At 38.7% G+C, this 18336-nt stretch overlaps 1 protein-coding gene across 1 annotated transcript in view; it reads left to right on the forward strand.

Annotated features, from left to right (window-relative positions):
* The first annotated feature begins 522 nt into the window (after positions 1–522).
* Mrpl48 (mitochondrial ribosomal protein L48) overlaps positions 523–18336 on the forward strand; it is a 56163-nt gene continuing 38349 nt past the window's right edge. Inside the window, exons 1-3 of the mRNA XM_040284931.2 lie at positions 523–668; positions 15758–15795; positions 16338–16368. Coding sequence (XP_040140865.1) covers positions 16362–16368 — 7 coding nt within the window. The 5' untranslated portion in view covers positions 523–668; positions 15758–15795; positions 16338–16361. The remainder of the gene's footprint in view (positions 669–15757; positions 15796–16337; positions 16369–18336) is intronic.

Raw genomic sequence — 18336 nt, forward strand, 5'->3', positions numbered from 1 at the left:
ACCGCTGAGCCACAACCCCAGCCCCAGCTCCCTTAACTTCCTGATGCATCGATATCTTTATAAGATGGAGTGATATTTCCCTAATAGGATTGTTGTGAGGAATAAAGTGATATAGTGAGTATAAACTATTGCACATGGTGGCCACTCGATAAAAGTTGCCAATTATAAGGCAATTGAATGTCAGGTTCACATTGGGTCAGTCAGCTCTGAAATAGAGGTCAGAAGTCAAGATTTCCCCGTCCCGTGCTAGACGCTGGAATGAATGAATCAGACGGGGTCTGAGTCCTTAAGGAACTCGATCAAATATGGGGCAGAGATGGTAAAACAAGTAATATAGTTCAGCAGAGGAGATGCCAGAACTGTGTGCAAAACACCTGTCTAACACAGAGATGACAACTGATTCTGCCTGGAAAAACAGCAGTGGAGGTGACACAAGCTGTAGCGAGAAGTGGAGTCTGGGGGCATTTCCCGACGTTGAGTCTCGGAAGCTGCCGGAACCAAGGTGCTGCGGTAGTGGAGTGATTCTCGGTGGGATATTGTTACCGGACCTGTTCAAGGCCGTTCCGTCAGCGTTTTCAGACGCAAAGGGGTCGCGGCTGCTGGTGCGGATCTTCGGTCTACACTTTTAGAGGTCACAGCAGCAAAAGATGAACGGAACCGTGTGGAAGGTAACACAGATTCCAGGCAGGGCGCTGGGGAAAGGAGTAGAGAGAGCAGAGCTGGGGATGGAGGCTTGCAGACATCCGGGTATGAGACCTGAGGAGAAATAGGCCCTTCCCAGCAGTCTGTGCGGGCTCGCAGTCAAAGGGGATGTTCTGCTTCCTCGGCCTTGGGCTCCCTGGGCCGCACAGACCTACGCCACGCCCCTTCCACTTGCCACACTTGTCACTCCGGGCCTGGGAAGGGGAGAGCCCACAAAGAGAAAGCCGACACCGATATATGGTTACCAAAAATATTCTGACCTTGGGCAGGCCATTTTATTTTATTTTGCGTTTAATCAATTTACAGAATTCTTATGCTGATTTTCTTTTTTTTTTTTTTGGTCTTGCTGAATTGGTTGGGATGTGAAGCTACCTGGTGATTAAGGGAAGAGTAATGATAAACTGCACTTTTTGTTTCAAAACTTTAAGTGGCTATTGCAGAATCGTTTGAAACTCCATTCTTAAAATTGCATTCCATTCCCCCTTCCTCCATGTTGAGGATTCCACCTAGGGTACTCTTAACACAGAGCTACATCCCTAGCCCTGTTTTGCTTTTTTTTTTAGAGAGAGAATTTCAATATTTATTTTTCAGTTTTCGGCAGACACAAGATCTTTGTTTGTATGTGGTGCTGAGGATCAACCCAGGCCGCACGCATGCCAGGGGAGCCCGCTACTGCTTGAGCCACATCCCCAGCCCTGTTTTGCTTTGTTTTTGAGAAAGGGTTTCACTAAGTAGCTGAGCCTGTCTTCGAATTTGCAGTCCTATCTCAGCCACCTGAGTAGCTGTAGAGTAACTGGAATAACACATTCACCACTGGCTTGGCTTTGCCCATTCTTTTAACAGATTTAAGGTTTCAATTGGGTGGGCTCTTTCAGTTGTATCATGCTGCTTAAATTAATGTGTTTGTTTTGAAATTTGCATTAAAAATTTAGGCATTAAGTTGTAGAGACTGTAACTCCATAATACACAAGTCAGCATACTCATTGCTGTTCATGATTTGTGTGTAGTTATCTAGGGGCTGCCCCTGAATGTCTCTAGGTTTGAGTTTCTCTGGAGGCCCTCCCTTACTCAATTCTTTATGAACTGACTCACTTGTTCACCTCAGCCGATTTGTGAAAATTTGGCCAGATCTGATGTAAATTTAATGTAAGATAATCAGAAAGTTTGAAAATTCCATTGTTACAGATGGTCACATTGGTGACTACTCTTCTGCTGTGTTTGCCTTGATTCTGTGGAATGCCTGCCTGATCATTTTTCAAGGAATACAATTTCCTTCCATTCTTTCCTCCAAAAGAGCCTAAGGAAATCTTCTAAGGCCACAATCTAACAAATACAAGGACTCCTCCAAGTCTAATTGATCCCTTCCAGACTCCTTTGTTACTTACTTTACTCTTTCATTCTGCTTGACCAGCTATTCTTCGCATTATTTTTCTTTCTTGAGAAGGATTTTCACTGTGTTGCTAAGGTTTGTCCCCAGCTGCAAGTGAGCCTCATGCCTTAGTCTTTCAAGTATCTGGGACAATAGGAGAGGACCAATTTTGCCTGGTTTTCATTATTTTTCAAATGCTGAATTCCTGATTTAAAAAAATTGTTTTTGTAGTTGTAAATGGACATAAGGCCTTTATTTGTTTATTTTTATGCAGTTCTGAGAATGGAACCCAGTGCCTCACACATGCTAGGCAAGCACTCAGCCACTGAGCTACAGACCCAACCCTGAATTCCTGATTTTTAATCTTGTGATTCCTTTTTTCTTTGAATATCCTCCTCCTTGGCACCACCTATTGGAACCTCCATTCTTCAAGACCCAGCTCACATTTCTTTTTTTCCATAAAACTTTTCTGACCATTCTGGCTCAAGTGCCCATTTTTTCCTGAACTCCTAGCTAGTATTATCTTTTGACACCTGATTGTGTGTGGTGTTATTGATACTGATCTTGGGTACAGGTTCTTGTTCCCCAGTTTTAAAGAATAAACACCCCAGACCCAAGGCAAACATAGAGAGCAAGTTTTATTTGAGAAAGGGAGATAGAGACAGACTTCTCTGAAGAGAAATGGGGCCTTCAAAACAAAAAGCCCATGGGACAGGATGAGACTTGCTTTCTAATAAATCACAGAACCCCCTCTTTAATTATTGTCTTTTTTTTCTCTCCCCCATGTCCTTGACCAAAGGCTGGAGCACTGAGGTTAACTGTTAGTAACCCATTGTTCTCTCTTTGAAAAAAGATGTCATCTTCTTTCAACCCCCATCCTTTTATCACCTATGCTGACTTTCTGACCTTTGTCCATGCCTCAGTTTACTGAGGAATGTGACACATCCTGTCCACTTAGACTAAGTGGGGCTGTAGGCAAATTACTTTTGGGGTCAGAACAGTGGGCCTATTTATTTATTTATTGGTGGTACCAGGAATTGAACTCAGGGGCACTCAATCACTGAGCCACATCCCCAGCCCTATTTTGTATTTTATTTAGAGACAGGGTCTCATTGAGTTGCTTAGAGCCTTGCTTTTGCTGATGCTGCCTTTGAACTTGTGATCCTCCTGTCTCAGCCTCCTGAGCCCCTGGGATTATAGGCATATGCCACAGTGACTGACTCAGTGGGCCCATTTTATAGAATTATTCTCTTATCCTTATGTTCCAGCCATTCTTATCTAACTGTCCCTTAACATTGTGACCATCCTTACTTTGGGCTATCTTAAAGTATAAGTTCATCCTTTACATTTATGGAAAAATCTCATGAGATTCACATCTGACCTGGGTTCTATCTTTTGCTAGGTATATGACCTTGGGCAGGTTATCTAACCTCTCTGTGCTTCAGTTTTCTATGAATTGCATATAGATAATGATACCTACCACATAGAATTGTTGTCAGAATTTTAGAGGATAGAGTTAGTAGGAGTAGGTACTTTGTAAGGTGTGAAGGATAATGTAAGCAAGAATATTGATATTCTGTAGTTAATAAACTGCTATCAATTGCATGATCTTATTTTGTCTTCACAATTTTATGAGATAATCCTGGCAGACACAAGAGATAAGGAAACTCAAATCAGTGTGATTATAAAACTTGTGTTCTTAACTGCCAGAAGGATCTGTGCAGAGACAAGCTTTGATGAATCAAAGACCTAGGATTTAGAACAGAAACTGTGCAAATGCTAGAAAAAAACATAGGGTCAACACTTCAACATAATGGCACAGGTACAGACTTCCTTAATAAGATTCCTAAAGCTCAAGAAATAAAACCAAGAATCAATAAATGGGATGTCATAAAATTAAAAAGCTAATGGGTTAGTGGTAGAGTGCTTGCCTAGCATGTGTGAGCACTGGGTTTGATTCTCAGCATTGCATAAAAATAAATAAAGTTCCATGTTTTGAAAGAAGAAATACAAATAGCTAACAAATATATGAAAAAAATGTTCAACATCCTTAGCAATCAGGGAAATGCAAATCAAAACTACACCCAAAGGAATACTCATCTCTTGTCAGTTGGAATGGTGGTCATCAAGAATACAAATAATAATTGCTGGTAAGGATATGGGGGAAAGGCACATTTTTTTTTTTTGGTGGGATTGCAAATTATTACAACCACTTTGGAAAGCAGTATGCAGATTCCTTTAAAAAGACTAAGTGTGAAACCATTATATGACCTAGCTATCCTTGTTTTATCCAAAAACACTAAATCAGCATATTGTAGTGATACTTGTATAACAGTATTTATAGCAGTGCAGTTCATAGTAGACAAATTATGGAATTAGTTTTGGTGCTCATCAGCAGATGAATGGATAAAGAAAATGTGGCATATATATATATACATTGGACTTTTATTTAGCTATTAAGAAGAATGAAATGTCATTTAATGGTATATGGATGGAATTGGAGAACATCATAAGTGAGATAAGCCAGACCCAGGAATTCAAGAGTCAAATATTTTCTCTTATGTGGAAGAGGGGAGGGTGGGAAGGGAAAATAATTTCTAAAAAAGGATCTCATAGGGTTGGGGTTGTAACTCAGTGGTTGAGCACTTGCCTCGAATGCTTGAGGCACTGAGTTCAATCCTCAGCACCACATAAAAAAATAAATAGCTAAAACAAAGGATCTCAGAAAAATAGAAGGAAGACCAATAGAGTAGTGGAAGGGGAATCAAGAGGGAGGGAGGAGAAAAGGACATGGGGAAGTATTGGAGTACGAAATCCACCAAATTATGTTATGCCCACATATGAACATACTATAATGAGTTCCATATACACATACACACATATATACATACATATAACACAATAATATAATTATAACACACTAAAATAATGATAGGCGGGAGATCAGTAGAGTGGAGCAAACTGATGAGGGAGGGACAAGGAAAGGAAAATGGAAGGTGCTAGAGAATGAGACTGACCAAATTGTTATATGTATGTATGAATATTGCCTAATGAATCCTGCTACTCTTTATAATTATTATGTAGCAATAAAATATATAAAACATCAGATGTAGATCATTGACATAAACATGTTCAAGAAAAGTATAGCCAAAGGAAAAACAAGAAATAAAAGCCATTTTGAAAGAACTTGGGAAGAGAGAAGCTGGAAACAGTGATGATTGCCTCTAAATACTTGAGGTGCTCCTGTGAAAAATAAGCTTTGAACTTATTCTGTGTCATACCAGAGTGGGGAAGTAGGTTAAAACTATGGAAGTTATTGGGGAAGTTGGTTTGGATTTTCTACATGTGACATCTGCAGATGTTTCAGTTCTGGTCCAGATAGGTTTCAGTAGCAGATGGATCATTATGGACAGAGGGGCTAGCCTTGTTCCTTTGTGTAAGACAGGTAGTGGTGGAAACTCATGATTATGAAAAGAACCTAAAGCTTCTGGATTTTTTTCTCTCTCTCTGTGTGATTGGGTTGTTTTGGAACTAGAGATCAAATTCATGAGTGCTTAACCACTGAGCCACATCCCCAGTCCTTTTAAAAAATATTTTATTTAGACACAGGGTCACGCTGAGTTGCTTAGGATCTTGCTAAGTTGCTGATGCTGGCTTTGATCTTGTAGTCCTCTTGCCTCAGCCTCCTGAGCTGCTTGGATTACAGGCTTATGCCACTGTGCCTGGCCCTTTTTATTTTATAATTTAATTTTATTTTTAAAAATTTGTTCTTTTTAGATATATATCATAGCAGAGTGCATTTTTGACTGTCATGCACACATGGAGTACAACTTCTCAGTCTTTGTTTTTTAAATTTTTTTTGGTTGTAGGTGTACACAAGACCTTTATTTTAGTTATTTTTATGTGGTGCTGAGGACCAAACCCAGTGCCTCACACAGGCTAGGCGAGCACTCTACCATTGAGCCACAACCCCAGCCCCTAATCTCATTCTTGTGGTTGTACATGATGTGGAGTTACTTATTTTTTATTTTGAGACAGGATCCTGCTAAGTCTTAGGGCCTTGCTTAGTTGATGAGGCTGGCCTCTAACTTTCAATTCTCCTACTTCAGTCACCCAAGACCCTGGGATTACAGGTGTGTACCATCTTTTTGTTTGTTTTGAGATGTTACTCAGGCCTGCCTCAAACTCCTGGTCTCAAGTGATTCTCCTTCCTCAGCTTCCTAAGTAGCTTGGACTATAGGTGTTCACCTCAGCTCAACTTGAAGCCTTTTCTGTGTGTGTGTGTATTTTTTTTTTTTAAAGAGAGAGAGAGAGAGAAAATTCCAATATTTATTTTTTACTTTTCAGTGGACACAACATCTTTGTTTGTATGTGGTGCTGAGGATCGAACCTGGGCCGCACGCATACCAGGCAAGCGAGCTACCGCTTGAGCCACATCCCCAGCCCAGTGTGTGTGTATTTTTAACCATACTGGGGAATTGAGGTTGCTCTACCACTGAGCTACATCAACAACCCTTTTTCTTTTTTGAGGCAGGGTCTCACTAAGTTGCCCATGCTGACCTCAAATTTGTGATCCTTCTGGCTCAGCCTCCCAAGTAGCTGGGATTACAGGTGAGCACCAGTGGGCCTAGGTCAACTTGAAGCTTCTGATGAACCCCGACAGGGACTGTTGTTTTCAAGGATGGCTAAGATGCTGCCATTGCAAAAATTGGAATGCAGATCAAGATGTTGTTCAGGTCAGGGAAGAACATAAAAGCTTCATGAAATATCAGAACTTGCTAGAGGAAAGACTCTCAATTGCTGGGTCATCTAGAACACAATCCTTTATCAGCTGTGTGTATTAGGTATATTAATTTGCCTTTCTGAGCTTTGATTTCCTCACTATAAATAGGGTAGAAATATCTACTTCCCCAAATGGTTGTGAGGATTAAATAAGAGGATGTTTGGCATCAGGTCCTCAACAAATGGTAGGATTATTGAGGCTATTAATATTAACATGAATTTTACTAGTGTGAGTTGATGTCACTGTTTTGGGAGGCAGTGTGGCAGAATGAAAGACATGGACTTTGGATTTAGGCAGATCTGGTTTTAAAGTCCTGGCACCTCTTACCAGCCCTATGACTTTGGGCAACTTACCTTTATTTTTTTTCTCCTTAATAGAAGCAGTTGTTAGTTGCATCAATCAGAAGGTTGGCATAGGGCTGGGGATGTGGCTCAAGTGGTAGCGCGCTCTCCTGGCATGCGTGCGGCCCAGGTTCAATCCTCAGCACCACATACAAACAAAGATGTTGTGTCCGCCGAAAACTAAGAAATAAATATTAAAAAAAACCCACAAATATATTCTGTTAAACATCTCTCATTTGCTGGCCCAGAGGACCCCTGAACCACTGTATTCATGACACTCTGTAGGCTCTAGTGTTTGAAGATACCCACATGCTATAGATTTTGTCCTGTGACTTTGGTTTTTTGGTAGCTGTGCAGTCCTTTCTTGGTTCCTGGCTGCAGAGCTCATGGTACAACTATTTTTGTAACCCACTGTGGCAGCTGTGTCCTCGTTCATTCATTCACTGGCATCACAAAACCTCTTCTTCCACTTGCTGAGCCAGAGCTGCTCTTCATCTGCTGATTGTGGGGAGGGAGTATTTGTGGATTCAGTCTCAAAATAGATTACTTTTGTCCTAATAAATAATGCCAAGCATAGCAGAGGGAAGGAAGCACATTTCCCAGAGCTGAAGAGTTCACACCACAATTTGAATGTCTTCCAGAAAGTTGTCAACTGTTTAAGTCTAGCTTTTAGATAATTATATCCTTAGCTAGAGACTAAGAAATCTGAACAGTTAAAATGAGGAGAAAGCAGACTCATCTGGCTCTTTCTATACAGTGCCTCTTCAGTATAAAATGACCCATTTAAAATATATATTCAGTTCACTCTGATTTCTATTCTGTTTGTCATGGTCTTGGACCTGAAGGGACTTTTGAGTTATCTGTTGTCACTTTGAAGTGTGGCCTGTAATGGGGCAGCCACCTGCGCTCTCCAGGGGCTCTCCAGGGGTTATGCTTGTTAATAGGAGGTAAAAATATTGCACACACACTTGAAAAGTCTTTGGTCTGTCATTTAATTGTGCTTTTTTGGAACATTTGTGCTTTTTGCCTTTCATTCTATCTGTTCATGTCCTTCCCAATTCTAATGGCCTCATGTTCACTGAGAGACTTTTCTTAAGTTTGATCTTTTGCCCTTATGATTTCCTAAGTATTACCCCTTCATTTGTTTGAGAGATGGTATAAAATAGAGGAGAAATTATGGACTTTGGAGTCAGAGAAACTGATAATCCTACATAGGTTTGATAGGAAATTACTTGAGTAAATTACTTAATCTCACTTTCCTCCACTAGAAAATGGAGACAGTAATATTTCTTTTAAGGTTATTATGATTCATAGATAGAGTTAAGTTAGGAACAAAATAGATATTGGTGCTTAGTAAATAGTAGCAATGATTATAATTCATTTACTACTTTCTAATTATCTCTTTACCAAAACAAACTTTGATTGAGTGTGCACCATTGCCTGAGAGGTGACCCTTGCCTGTGGGTGTCTCTTAGTGTAGCATAGAGATCCTTGGGTGAAGTTAAGAGTTTCAGTGAATTTCTTGAAGTAATATGGGAACTTTTTATATAACCATGCTATAGGCATTTGTCTAGGAAGAAGGTTCATGATTTTGAGCAGATCCTTAGCTATGCCTATAACACTGCAAGAACTAAGAACTTCTGCTATCTCCACCTGGATATTATGCCACGTGTGCTCATTGTTCATAACATCAATTTTTTTCCTCTTAATTTTAAAAATTTGTTCTAATTAGTTATAGATGACAGTAGAATGCATTTTGACACATTATACACAAATGGAGCACAACTTCTCATTCCTCCAGCTGTACATGGTGCAGTCACACACGTACACACATATATATAGGGTAATAATGTCCAACTCATTCCACTGTCCTTCCCACCCCACACCACTCCCCTCCCTTCACTCCCCTCTCCCAACCAAAGTTCCTTCATTCTTTCCTACCTCCCCACCATTATGGACCAGCATTCACTTATCAGAGAAAACATTTGGTCTTCGTTTTTTTGGGATTGGCTTATTTCACTTAGAATAATATTCTCCAACTCCATCCATTTACCTGCATATACCATAATTTCATTCTTCTTTAAAGATGAGTAATATTCCATTGTGTATATATACCACATTTTCTTTATCCATTCATTTGTTGAAGGGCATCTAGATTGGTTCCATAGTTTAGGTATTGTGAGTTGAGCTGTTATAAACATTGATGTGGCCATGTCACTATAGTATGATTTTAAGTCCTTTGGTTATAAACTGAGGAGTGGGATAACTGGGCATGTCACCTATTTTGACTGCACGTAAAATAGGTGGTATTGCTTCACTCTTTAAAATAAGGGTATCATTTCATCCCTCCAAAAAGAAACTCTTTACCCTTTAGTTGTCATCCCAGCTCCCATACTCTCTAGCCATAGACAATTGTTTATATACAACTTTTCTTTATAAATTTGCCTCATCTGATGTTTCATAGAAATGCAGTTATATAATATTTGGTCCTTTGTGACTGGCTCTTTTCGTTTAGTTTTTCTTCTTCTTTTTGGTACTGGAGATTGAACCTAGGGATGCTTTACTACTGAGCTACATCCCCAGCCCTTTTTATTTTTTATTTTGAGACAGAGTCTCACTAAATTCCTGAGGGCCTCACTAAGTTGCTGAGGCTGGCCTCAAACATGCGCTTTTCCTGTCTCAGTCTCTCTACCCTCTGGGATTACAGACATGTGCCACTATGCCCCACTTCTCATTTAATATGTTTTCAAAGTTCATTCATGTTGTTAACATTTTGTTTTTATATTCTCTTTAAAATTGAGCACAGTGGGCTGGGGATGTGGCTCAAGCGGTAGCGCACTCGCCTGGCATGCATGCGGCCCAGGTTCGATCCTCAGCACCACATACAAACAAAGATGTTATATCCGCCGAGAACTAAAAAATAAATATTAAAAATTCTCTCGCTCTCTCCACCTCTCTCACTTTCTCTTTAAAAAAAAAATAAAATAAAGTAAAATTAAGCACAGTAGGGTTGGGGTTGTAGCTCAGAGCACTTGCCTGGCACATGTGAGGCACTGGTTCGATCCTCAGCACCACATAAAAATAAACAAATAAAATAAAGGTATTGTGTCCATCTACAACTAAAAAAAAAAAAAAAAGAAAGAAAGAAAGAAAAACTTAGCACAGTAGTTGACACATAAAAGCCTTTTAAAAACAAACTTTATTTTAGAATAGTTTTTAATTACAGAAAAGCTGCAACAATGGTAAAGTTCATATATAATGCGATAACGCGTATCCTCTATTATTAATATTTTACATTAGTAGGATACATTTTTAATGATTAATGAACCAATATTGATATATTATAGTTAACTAAAGTCTGTGCTTTATTCAGATTTCCTAAGTTGAAAATTACCTTTTTCTGGTTCAGGATCCCATCTAGAATATTATATGTAGTCATCATGTTTCCTTAGGTTCCACTTGACTAGAAAAATTTCTCAGATTTTTCATTTTTGCATAATGAGCTTTTCACACATACATGTTGAATGAATTATTTCTCCTAGTGGGCAGAATTTTCTCTTTATTCTATGGGACCTTAAGGATAGACATTTAGTATTTGTTATCTAGTTCACAAAGAGACCTACTATATGTTAAATATTGCTTTAGTAAAGATACTACTGATCCAGGTGTAATGGGACATGCTTGTAATCCCAATAGCTCAGGAGGTTGAAACAGGAGGATCACAAGTTTGAGGCCAGTCTTAGCAATTTAGGCCCTCAGCAACTTAATGAGACTCTGTCTCAAAGTGAAAAACAAAAAGGGCTAGGGGCTGGGCATGATGGCTCATGCCTGTAATCCCAGTAACTTGAGAGCAGGAGGATTGCAGGTTTGAAGCCAACTTCAATTTAGCGAGACTCTAAACAATCTAATGAGACTGTCTCAAAATATAAAATAAGAAGGGCTGGGGATGTGGCTTAGTGGTTAAGCAACCTTGAGTTGAATCACTGGCATAAAAAAAAAAACCAAAATAAAACAAACAAACAAACAAACAAAAAAATGGTGGGGAAGGGCTGGGGAGATGTAGCTCAGTGGTAGAGTGTCTCAGGTTCAATTCCCCAGTATCAAAAAAGGATACTTCTGATCTTCCAAATGAGTGCTGCTGGGCAGGATGAGTTTTTTTTTTTTTTTTTTTTTTTGTGTGTGTGTGTGTGTGTGTGTATGATGGGGATGGAAGTCAGGGCCTTTGTGCATACTAGGCAAACTTTCTACCACTGAGCCATTTTTCCAGGCTCTAGAGTGAGATTTAAATAAAGGAGGAAAGCTGTTACTATTGTCACCTCTCAGTATTGTTATTATTATAATTATTTTTGAAAGAGACAATGTGCTGTAATAGAGGCATAGCCTTTGGAATGAGAGTCCTCTTAGCCTCTTTATCAACCATAATTTTTTTGGAATATAATCTTTCTGGACCTCAATTGCCTCATTTATAAAATTGTCTTGTAGTGTTTGAGAATTAAAGATTTTTAAAAGCCCCTCTTTAATATGTGTTGGTTGATATTAGAAAAACATGGATCAAATTGTAGAGGGGAAACAGGATGGGAAAGCAAAGGGGAGAGGACTTTTGTTTTTCAGCATTTAGGAAAGATGATTACTTTGGTTGCTTGCATGTTTGGCATTAACTGTAGGCTATCTTCTTTGCTAGGTAAGAAACTTTGGATACTATGTTTTGGTTTGTGTACTAGGGGTTTCCAGCCTCTTTGCAAAGAGGAACTTGAAGTCCTGTGCAAGGTTGATTGTCCTAACATGGCTGTTTTGCTGTAGGTGCTGTGCCTGAGGAACAATACCATTTTTAAGCAAGGCTTTTCCCACTTGAGGTAAGGATATTAGTAACAAATATAGCTAACAGTAGCATTCATAGTTCACATAGCATTTTTCTTTCTTCATGTCTGCTTCTATGACTACTAAGCATCTTTATTTATTTATTTATTTTTAAAATTTTTTAGTTCTAGGCAGACATAACACCTTTGTTTGTATGTGGTGCTGAGGATCGAACCCGGGCCGCACGCATGCCAGGCGAGCGCGCTACCACTTGAGCCACATCCCCAGCCCCTACTAAGCATCTTTAATCCCCTACCATCTTACTTCTTCCCCATTTTCAGCTAAAGGCAGTTCCAGTCATCTGATTGTAATCCTTGTCACTGTTATTTCTCTTATTTTATACCCAATTCTTCAACAAAACCTGTTGAAGACTTTTTTTTTTTTTTTTTTGTGGTGTTGAACCCAGAGGCTCTCTACATATCCCCAACCTTTATAAAAATGTTTTTTTTTGTTTTGTTTTTTTTTTCTGAATTGCTGAGGCTGGCTTCAGACTTGTAATTTTCCTGTCTTCAGATTCCTAGGTTTACAGGCATTTGGCATGGTGCCCAGCTAAATCAAGCCATTTCTGACCTCCAGTTTTTAGCCTAATGCTTTCTGTTTTGCTAAACCATTGGGGAGCAGCTCTTTATCTTCACATCACTTTTGCTACCATCACTCTTCTTTCTATCTGATCTCCCTGTGTTTACTTTTAACTTCTCTCCTTCACACTAAAATCAGAGTGATTCTTTCAAAACCAAGTTAGCTTACATTACCACTCTTCAGCTCAAAATTCTCCAGTGGTATCTCCTCTTACTCAAAATAAAATCTACAATCCTTACCATTGCCCATAAGGCCTTATGTAATCTGTTCCCTCATTTTATGCTAGTTATTCAGCTTTGCCACACTGGTGCCTTCCTATTCCTGGATGATCTAAGCACTTTCCCACCCCAGATTTTTGCAGATTCTTTCTTTTGATATCCATATGACTCACCCTCTGACTTTATTTAGATTTGTGCCTGAACATCATCTCATCAGAGAAGTCTTCTGTTACACTGTATGTAAAATACCTCTATCAGTCTCTATCCCTTTACCTTGCTTTATTTTTCTTAATGGCAGATATTACTCCTTAATGTATTCTACACATATAATTTTTAAAAAACTCTCTGTACCCTTCCCCTGAATATAAACATCATTGGGATAAAGTCTTCATTAGTTTTGTTATTGCCTAATTCTTAAGACTTGGAATGAAGTCTGGTAGTGAACATTTAACAAATATTTGTTAAATGTTTACCTGGTAAAAGGGGTAATAGTATCTGAATTTTTTACATAAATAATTGAGGTCCAGAGAAGTCAATCTCTTTCTCTAAGATGACATAGCTAATATGAGTCAGAATTAGGGTTCAAACCCAAATTGTTGTTTTACTGAACTGCTTATAGAGTACATCCTCCCCATTGTTTTTCTCTAGATGCTCATGAACTGCATTTGGTAGTTTATTCAGCAGATAATTATCAAGTGTCTTATGAGTAGTAGGCATAGGATGTAAAACAATGAATTGCTTATCTTTCTGGACATTCGCAAGACTTGATGATTTTAGGAGTCCTCACATTTTATCAAATCCTTTTTCTTATTTCTTTTCTGTTTCAATCTGTTTTTTCATCATTAGTCATTCAGCTACTATTTGATAAGCGCTTACTAAGGCCATGCTGGTCACTTTACATGTTACATCTAACTTTCTCAAAAACACTAACAGGACAGATATAAATATTGTCATTTCACAATAGAGGAAACTGACTCAGAGCTTAAGATAAATTTTCAGTCCCATGAGGTTGTACTATTATTATTTATATTGTGAAGAAAAGATAATTGAGTTACAGTGATATTAAACAACTTGCCTAAGGTCTCAGTTTGGGAATGGTTGAGTCAGCATTCAGTCACAGATTTGCTTTTCTTCAATTTATACCATAATTTAGTTTTAAAACTCCTAGGAGGAATGCTGGGGATATAGCTCAGTTGGTGGAGTGCTTGCCTTGCATGCACAAGACCCTGGGTTTAATCCCCAGGACCACAAGATAGACAAACAAGCAAAAAACAAAAACAGAAACAAAAAAACTCCTAGGAGGTGGTGGAACTAAAATACTCCAGTTACCTAGTCAGCCAATCACAGCCAAATTATTTTCTTTCCTATAGTCTGGCTTCAGCTGTCATTACTTTTTTTTTTTTTTTTTTTTTTTTTTTGCAGTACTGTACTACATCCTCACCCTTTTTTACTTTGAGACAGGGTTTCCCTAAATTGCTTAATTGCCTGAGCTGCTCTCAAGCTTGCTGTCCTCTAGCCTCAGACTCTCAAGTAGTTGGGATCACAGGTGTATGCAACCACACCCTCCTTCAGCCTGTTCTAATAATGGGCTATGGCAAGAACCACCTCACTTGTTCTCTTTGACTCAGTTTTACTTCTTCCTGTTCTATCACTCATCTGCTTCCTATTCCAAATTCAAGGTCGATATCATTCCTGTGCTTAAAATCTGCAAGAGCATCTCATTGCCTATAGAGAGTAAAGACCAAACTCCTTAGCATAGCATATGGAGTTCTTCATAACCTGGCCTCTGAATACCTCTCCAATTTTATCTTTTCACCCTGCCTCCTTCCCTACTGCTTAAATTCCATTCATATCCTGCTGCTTGCTGTTCCCCAAACATACCCTTTCATATTTTTGCCTAGAATGCTTTTCTTGCAATGCTAAATAACTGACAACAGTTCTTTTTTTTGGGGGGGTGGGTACCAGAGATTGAACTCAGGTGTACTCAACCACTGAGCCACATCCCCAGCCCTATTTTATATTTTATTTAGAGACAGGTTCTCGCTGAGTTGCTAGTGCCTCACCTTTTGCTGAGGCTGGCTTTGAACTTGCAATCTTCCTGCCTCAGCCTCCCCAGCTGCTGGGATTATAGGCATGCGTCACTGCGCCCGGTGGCAACAGTTCCTTTTTATTTACTTAATTATTTCTGTGCTGGGGATTAAATCTAGGGCCTTGCGCATGGTAAGCAAGTGATCTACTATTCCTCCAGCCCATAGTTCCTTATTTTTGTTTTATTTTGGCTTTTTGGTAGTGGGGATTGAACCCAGGGGTGCTTAACCACTGAGCTACATCCCCAGCCCTTTCATTTTTTTTGAAATAGAGACTTGCTAAATTGCTGTGGCTGCCCCTTGAACTTGGGATCTTCCTGCCTTAGACTCACTGGGATTATAGGCCTGTGCCACTCCATTCATAGTTTCTCATTTTTAAAAACTCAATTCAAATAGTTCTGCCTCCCTGGTAGAAGTGACCATACTTTGCTTTGTGTGTCCTATTGAATCTTTTTTTTTTTTTTTTTCAGTGCTAGGTATTGAGTCCAAAGTCCTGTGCATACTAGGCAAGCACTCTACCAGTGAGCCACATCTCTCTAGTCCTTGTACTGAATCTTGTCCATGTTTCTGTTCTGGATCAGTACTATATTCGCATTTATGTCCATACATCATTCCCACATACACAGATATCTTACTTATATTTGCATCCTTGGGAGCTGCCACTTTGGCATATAATGATAGAAGTGTAATAATGTTTGTAGAAAGAGGGAATAAGGAAAGATCTAGCATTGGCATATCCTGAGGAGCATAGAAGTTTTGATAACTTTACAAATAAATGTGGATACCTAATTGGATTAAACATACTTTCTCCTTCTCTTTAGATTCAGAGCTTTGGGAGAGAATCCCACTTATTCTGCAGGTAAGTGGTTGTTTCCTTGTATGGTCTGCCTACTTTAAGTGACCTTCTATTCTAGCATTCTATAATAATTTTGCCTAGAAGGATGCCTACCACATATTTGAGAATAGTAGTAGAGACCAAGTCCCACCCCTTGCATAGAATGAACCATGAAGGAAAACCTGAAGTAGTGGTTAAGAGTGAGTGTGCTATAGTAAGTTTGTATTCCACCTGTATCACATACTAATTCTGTGATCTTTGGCTACTTCTCTATAGCTTGTTTCCACATTTAAAAAAAATGGGGATAAATCTAGAAAAAACTGCAGTGAACTATTTGAAGATTCAATGAAATAAAATGCATAATAATAATAGCAGCTAACTTTTTTAAGTGTTCAAAAAAATTTAGCTTCTGTTGTTACTGTTAATAATGTTACTGTTTCAGACCTATCTTCGAGGCCCACAATCTACCAGCTAAGGTTTTTCTTAAAATATTTTATCTAGAACTAATGTCCATTTAATGTGATTGATTCAACTAACTTCTTTTTTTGTCTGTCTTGTGGTGCTAGAGATCAAACCCAGGGCAGGACCTCATGCTAGGCAAGTGCTCTACCATTTTAAACTACATCTCCAGCCCAATTCAACTAATTTCTTTTCTTTTTCTTTCTTTCTTTCTTTTTTTTTTTTTTTTTTGCCATGCTGTTGATTGAACTCAGGGTCTCATGCATACTAGGCAAGCACTCTATCACAGCCATATTCCCAGCTCCCAGCTCAGCTAATTTCATTCTCTGTGTCAACCCAATTACTTTCCATTTTTACTGTGTAGCATGTGGCAAATTTCAAAGCAATTGTTAGAGTCTAATGCTATCTGTCATATGACTGAATAGTATTAGAGATAAAGGTATGTGTAAGTGAGGAAGGGGACTGACTGACTCAGTGCCTGCTAGGCAAGACAGTGTAAGAGGCTTTACAATATGTTAATTATTTTATTTTTTTTAGTTATTCGTGGGCACAATATCTTTCTTTCTTTCTTTCTTTATTTATTTTATATGATGCTGAGGATCGAACCCAGGGTCTCACATGTGTTAGGTGAGTGCTCTACTGCTGAGCCACAACCCCAGCCCATGTTAATTATTTTAAAGGATAGTAAAAATGTGTGAGGAACCACTACTGCTACTGGACCCAAAGCCTAGTATCTCAAAATACGGGTTTTATTTATTCATTCTCTCAGTAAACATATATTGTATCAAGGTGTTTTTAGGTGGTAGAGATACAAAATTAAGAAGATATGGGCTGAGGTTGGGCATGGTGGTGCATCCCTGTACTTCTGTGACTCTGCAAGCTGAGGCAGAAGAATCACAAGTTTGAGGCCAGCCTCAGCAACTTAGTAAGAACCTGTTTCAAAAAAAAAAAAAATTAAAAAAAATGGAACTGGAGGTATATCTCAGTGGTAGAGCACCCATAGGTTCAATATCTCCAGAACCATACACACATACACACACACACAAAAAAAAAAAAAAAAAAAAAAGGAAGAAGAAGATATGGTCTGGGGGGATGTGTAGCATGGTAGTATACTCACTTGTAGTATACTTACCTTGTGTGTGCAAGTCCCTGGATTTGATCCTCAGTACCCCTAAAAAAAAATAAAACAAAAACAATAACAAAAAGCAAGGATATAGTTATTTCTTGCCATTTAGAAGCTTACAGTCTTGTAAGAAATAATCTTAGGGCTGGGGTTGTGGCTCAGTGGTAGAATGCTTGCCTAGCATGTGTGAGGCATTGGGTTGGATTCTCAGTGCCACATATAAATAAATGAATACAATAAAGGTCCATCAACATCTAAAAAAAATTGGAAAAAAAAGAAATATTTTTTCTCTCAAGAATAATACAGTGAGCACTTCAATACCCACCACTTAGATTTAGCTATCAATATTTTGTCATGTTAACCTTCCTTATCAGATATTTCATCCCTAAATGTTTTAGCATGCATAGGACATTCTCTGTGTTCTGTTGAAGAAACATAATGTTATTATCTCTCTCAAAAAAAGTTAATAATAATGCCATAATATCATCTAGCATTCTATTCATTTTCTCATTTGTCCTTCAAATTTCTTTTCTGGGTGTTGTTTTTAACCAAAAGTGATTGAAATTTCACATTTTGCATTTTGCCATTTGTCACTGTTAATCTAAAACAGTTCTGCCACTTTTCTTCTCTGATAATAGTGTTTTTTGTTTTTGTTTTTTTTAATACTGAGGATTGAATTTTGGGCCTTACACCCGATGGACAGGTGTTCTGGTTATCACTAAGGTACACATCTGGCCCAGCAGTGGTTTTTTTTTTTTTTAAACAGTTCTGGGGATTGAACCTATGGGCAGTCTACCACTGGGCTACATCCCCAGTCCTTTTAACTTTTATTTTGAACAGGGTATTGCTAAGTTTCCCAGGTTGGCCTTGAATTTGCCATTCTCTTGCCTCAGCCTACAGAGTCACTGGAATTATTGGCATGTACCACCATGCCAACTCCAACAGTGATGTTTTTGATGAGACTTGACTGTTTATCTTAAAGA

The sequence above is a fragment of the Ictidomys tridecemlineatus genome, chromosome 4 (assembly GCF_052094955.1).
Source record: "Ictidomys tridecemlineatus isolate mIctTri1 chromosome 4, mIctTri1.hap1, whole genome shotgun sequence".
NCBI classification, from domain to species: Eukaryota; Metazoa; Chordata; class Mammalia; order Rodentia; family Sciuridae; genus Ictidomys; species Ictidomys tridecemlineatus.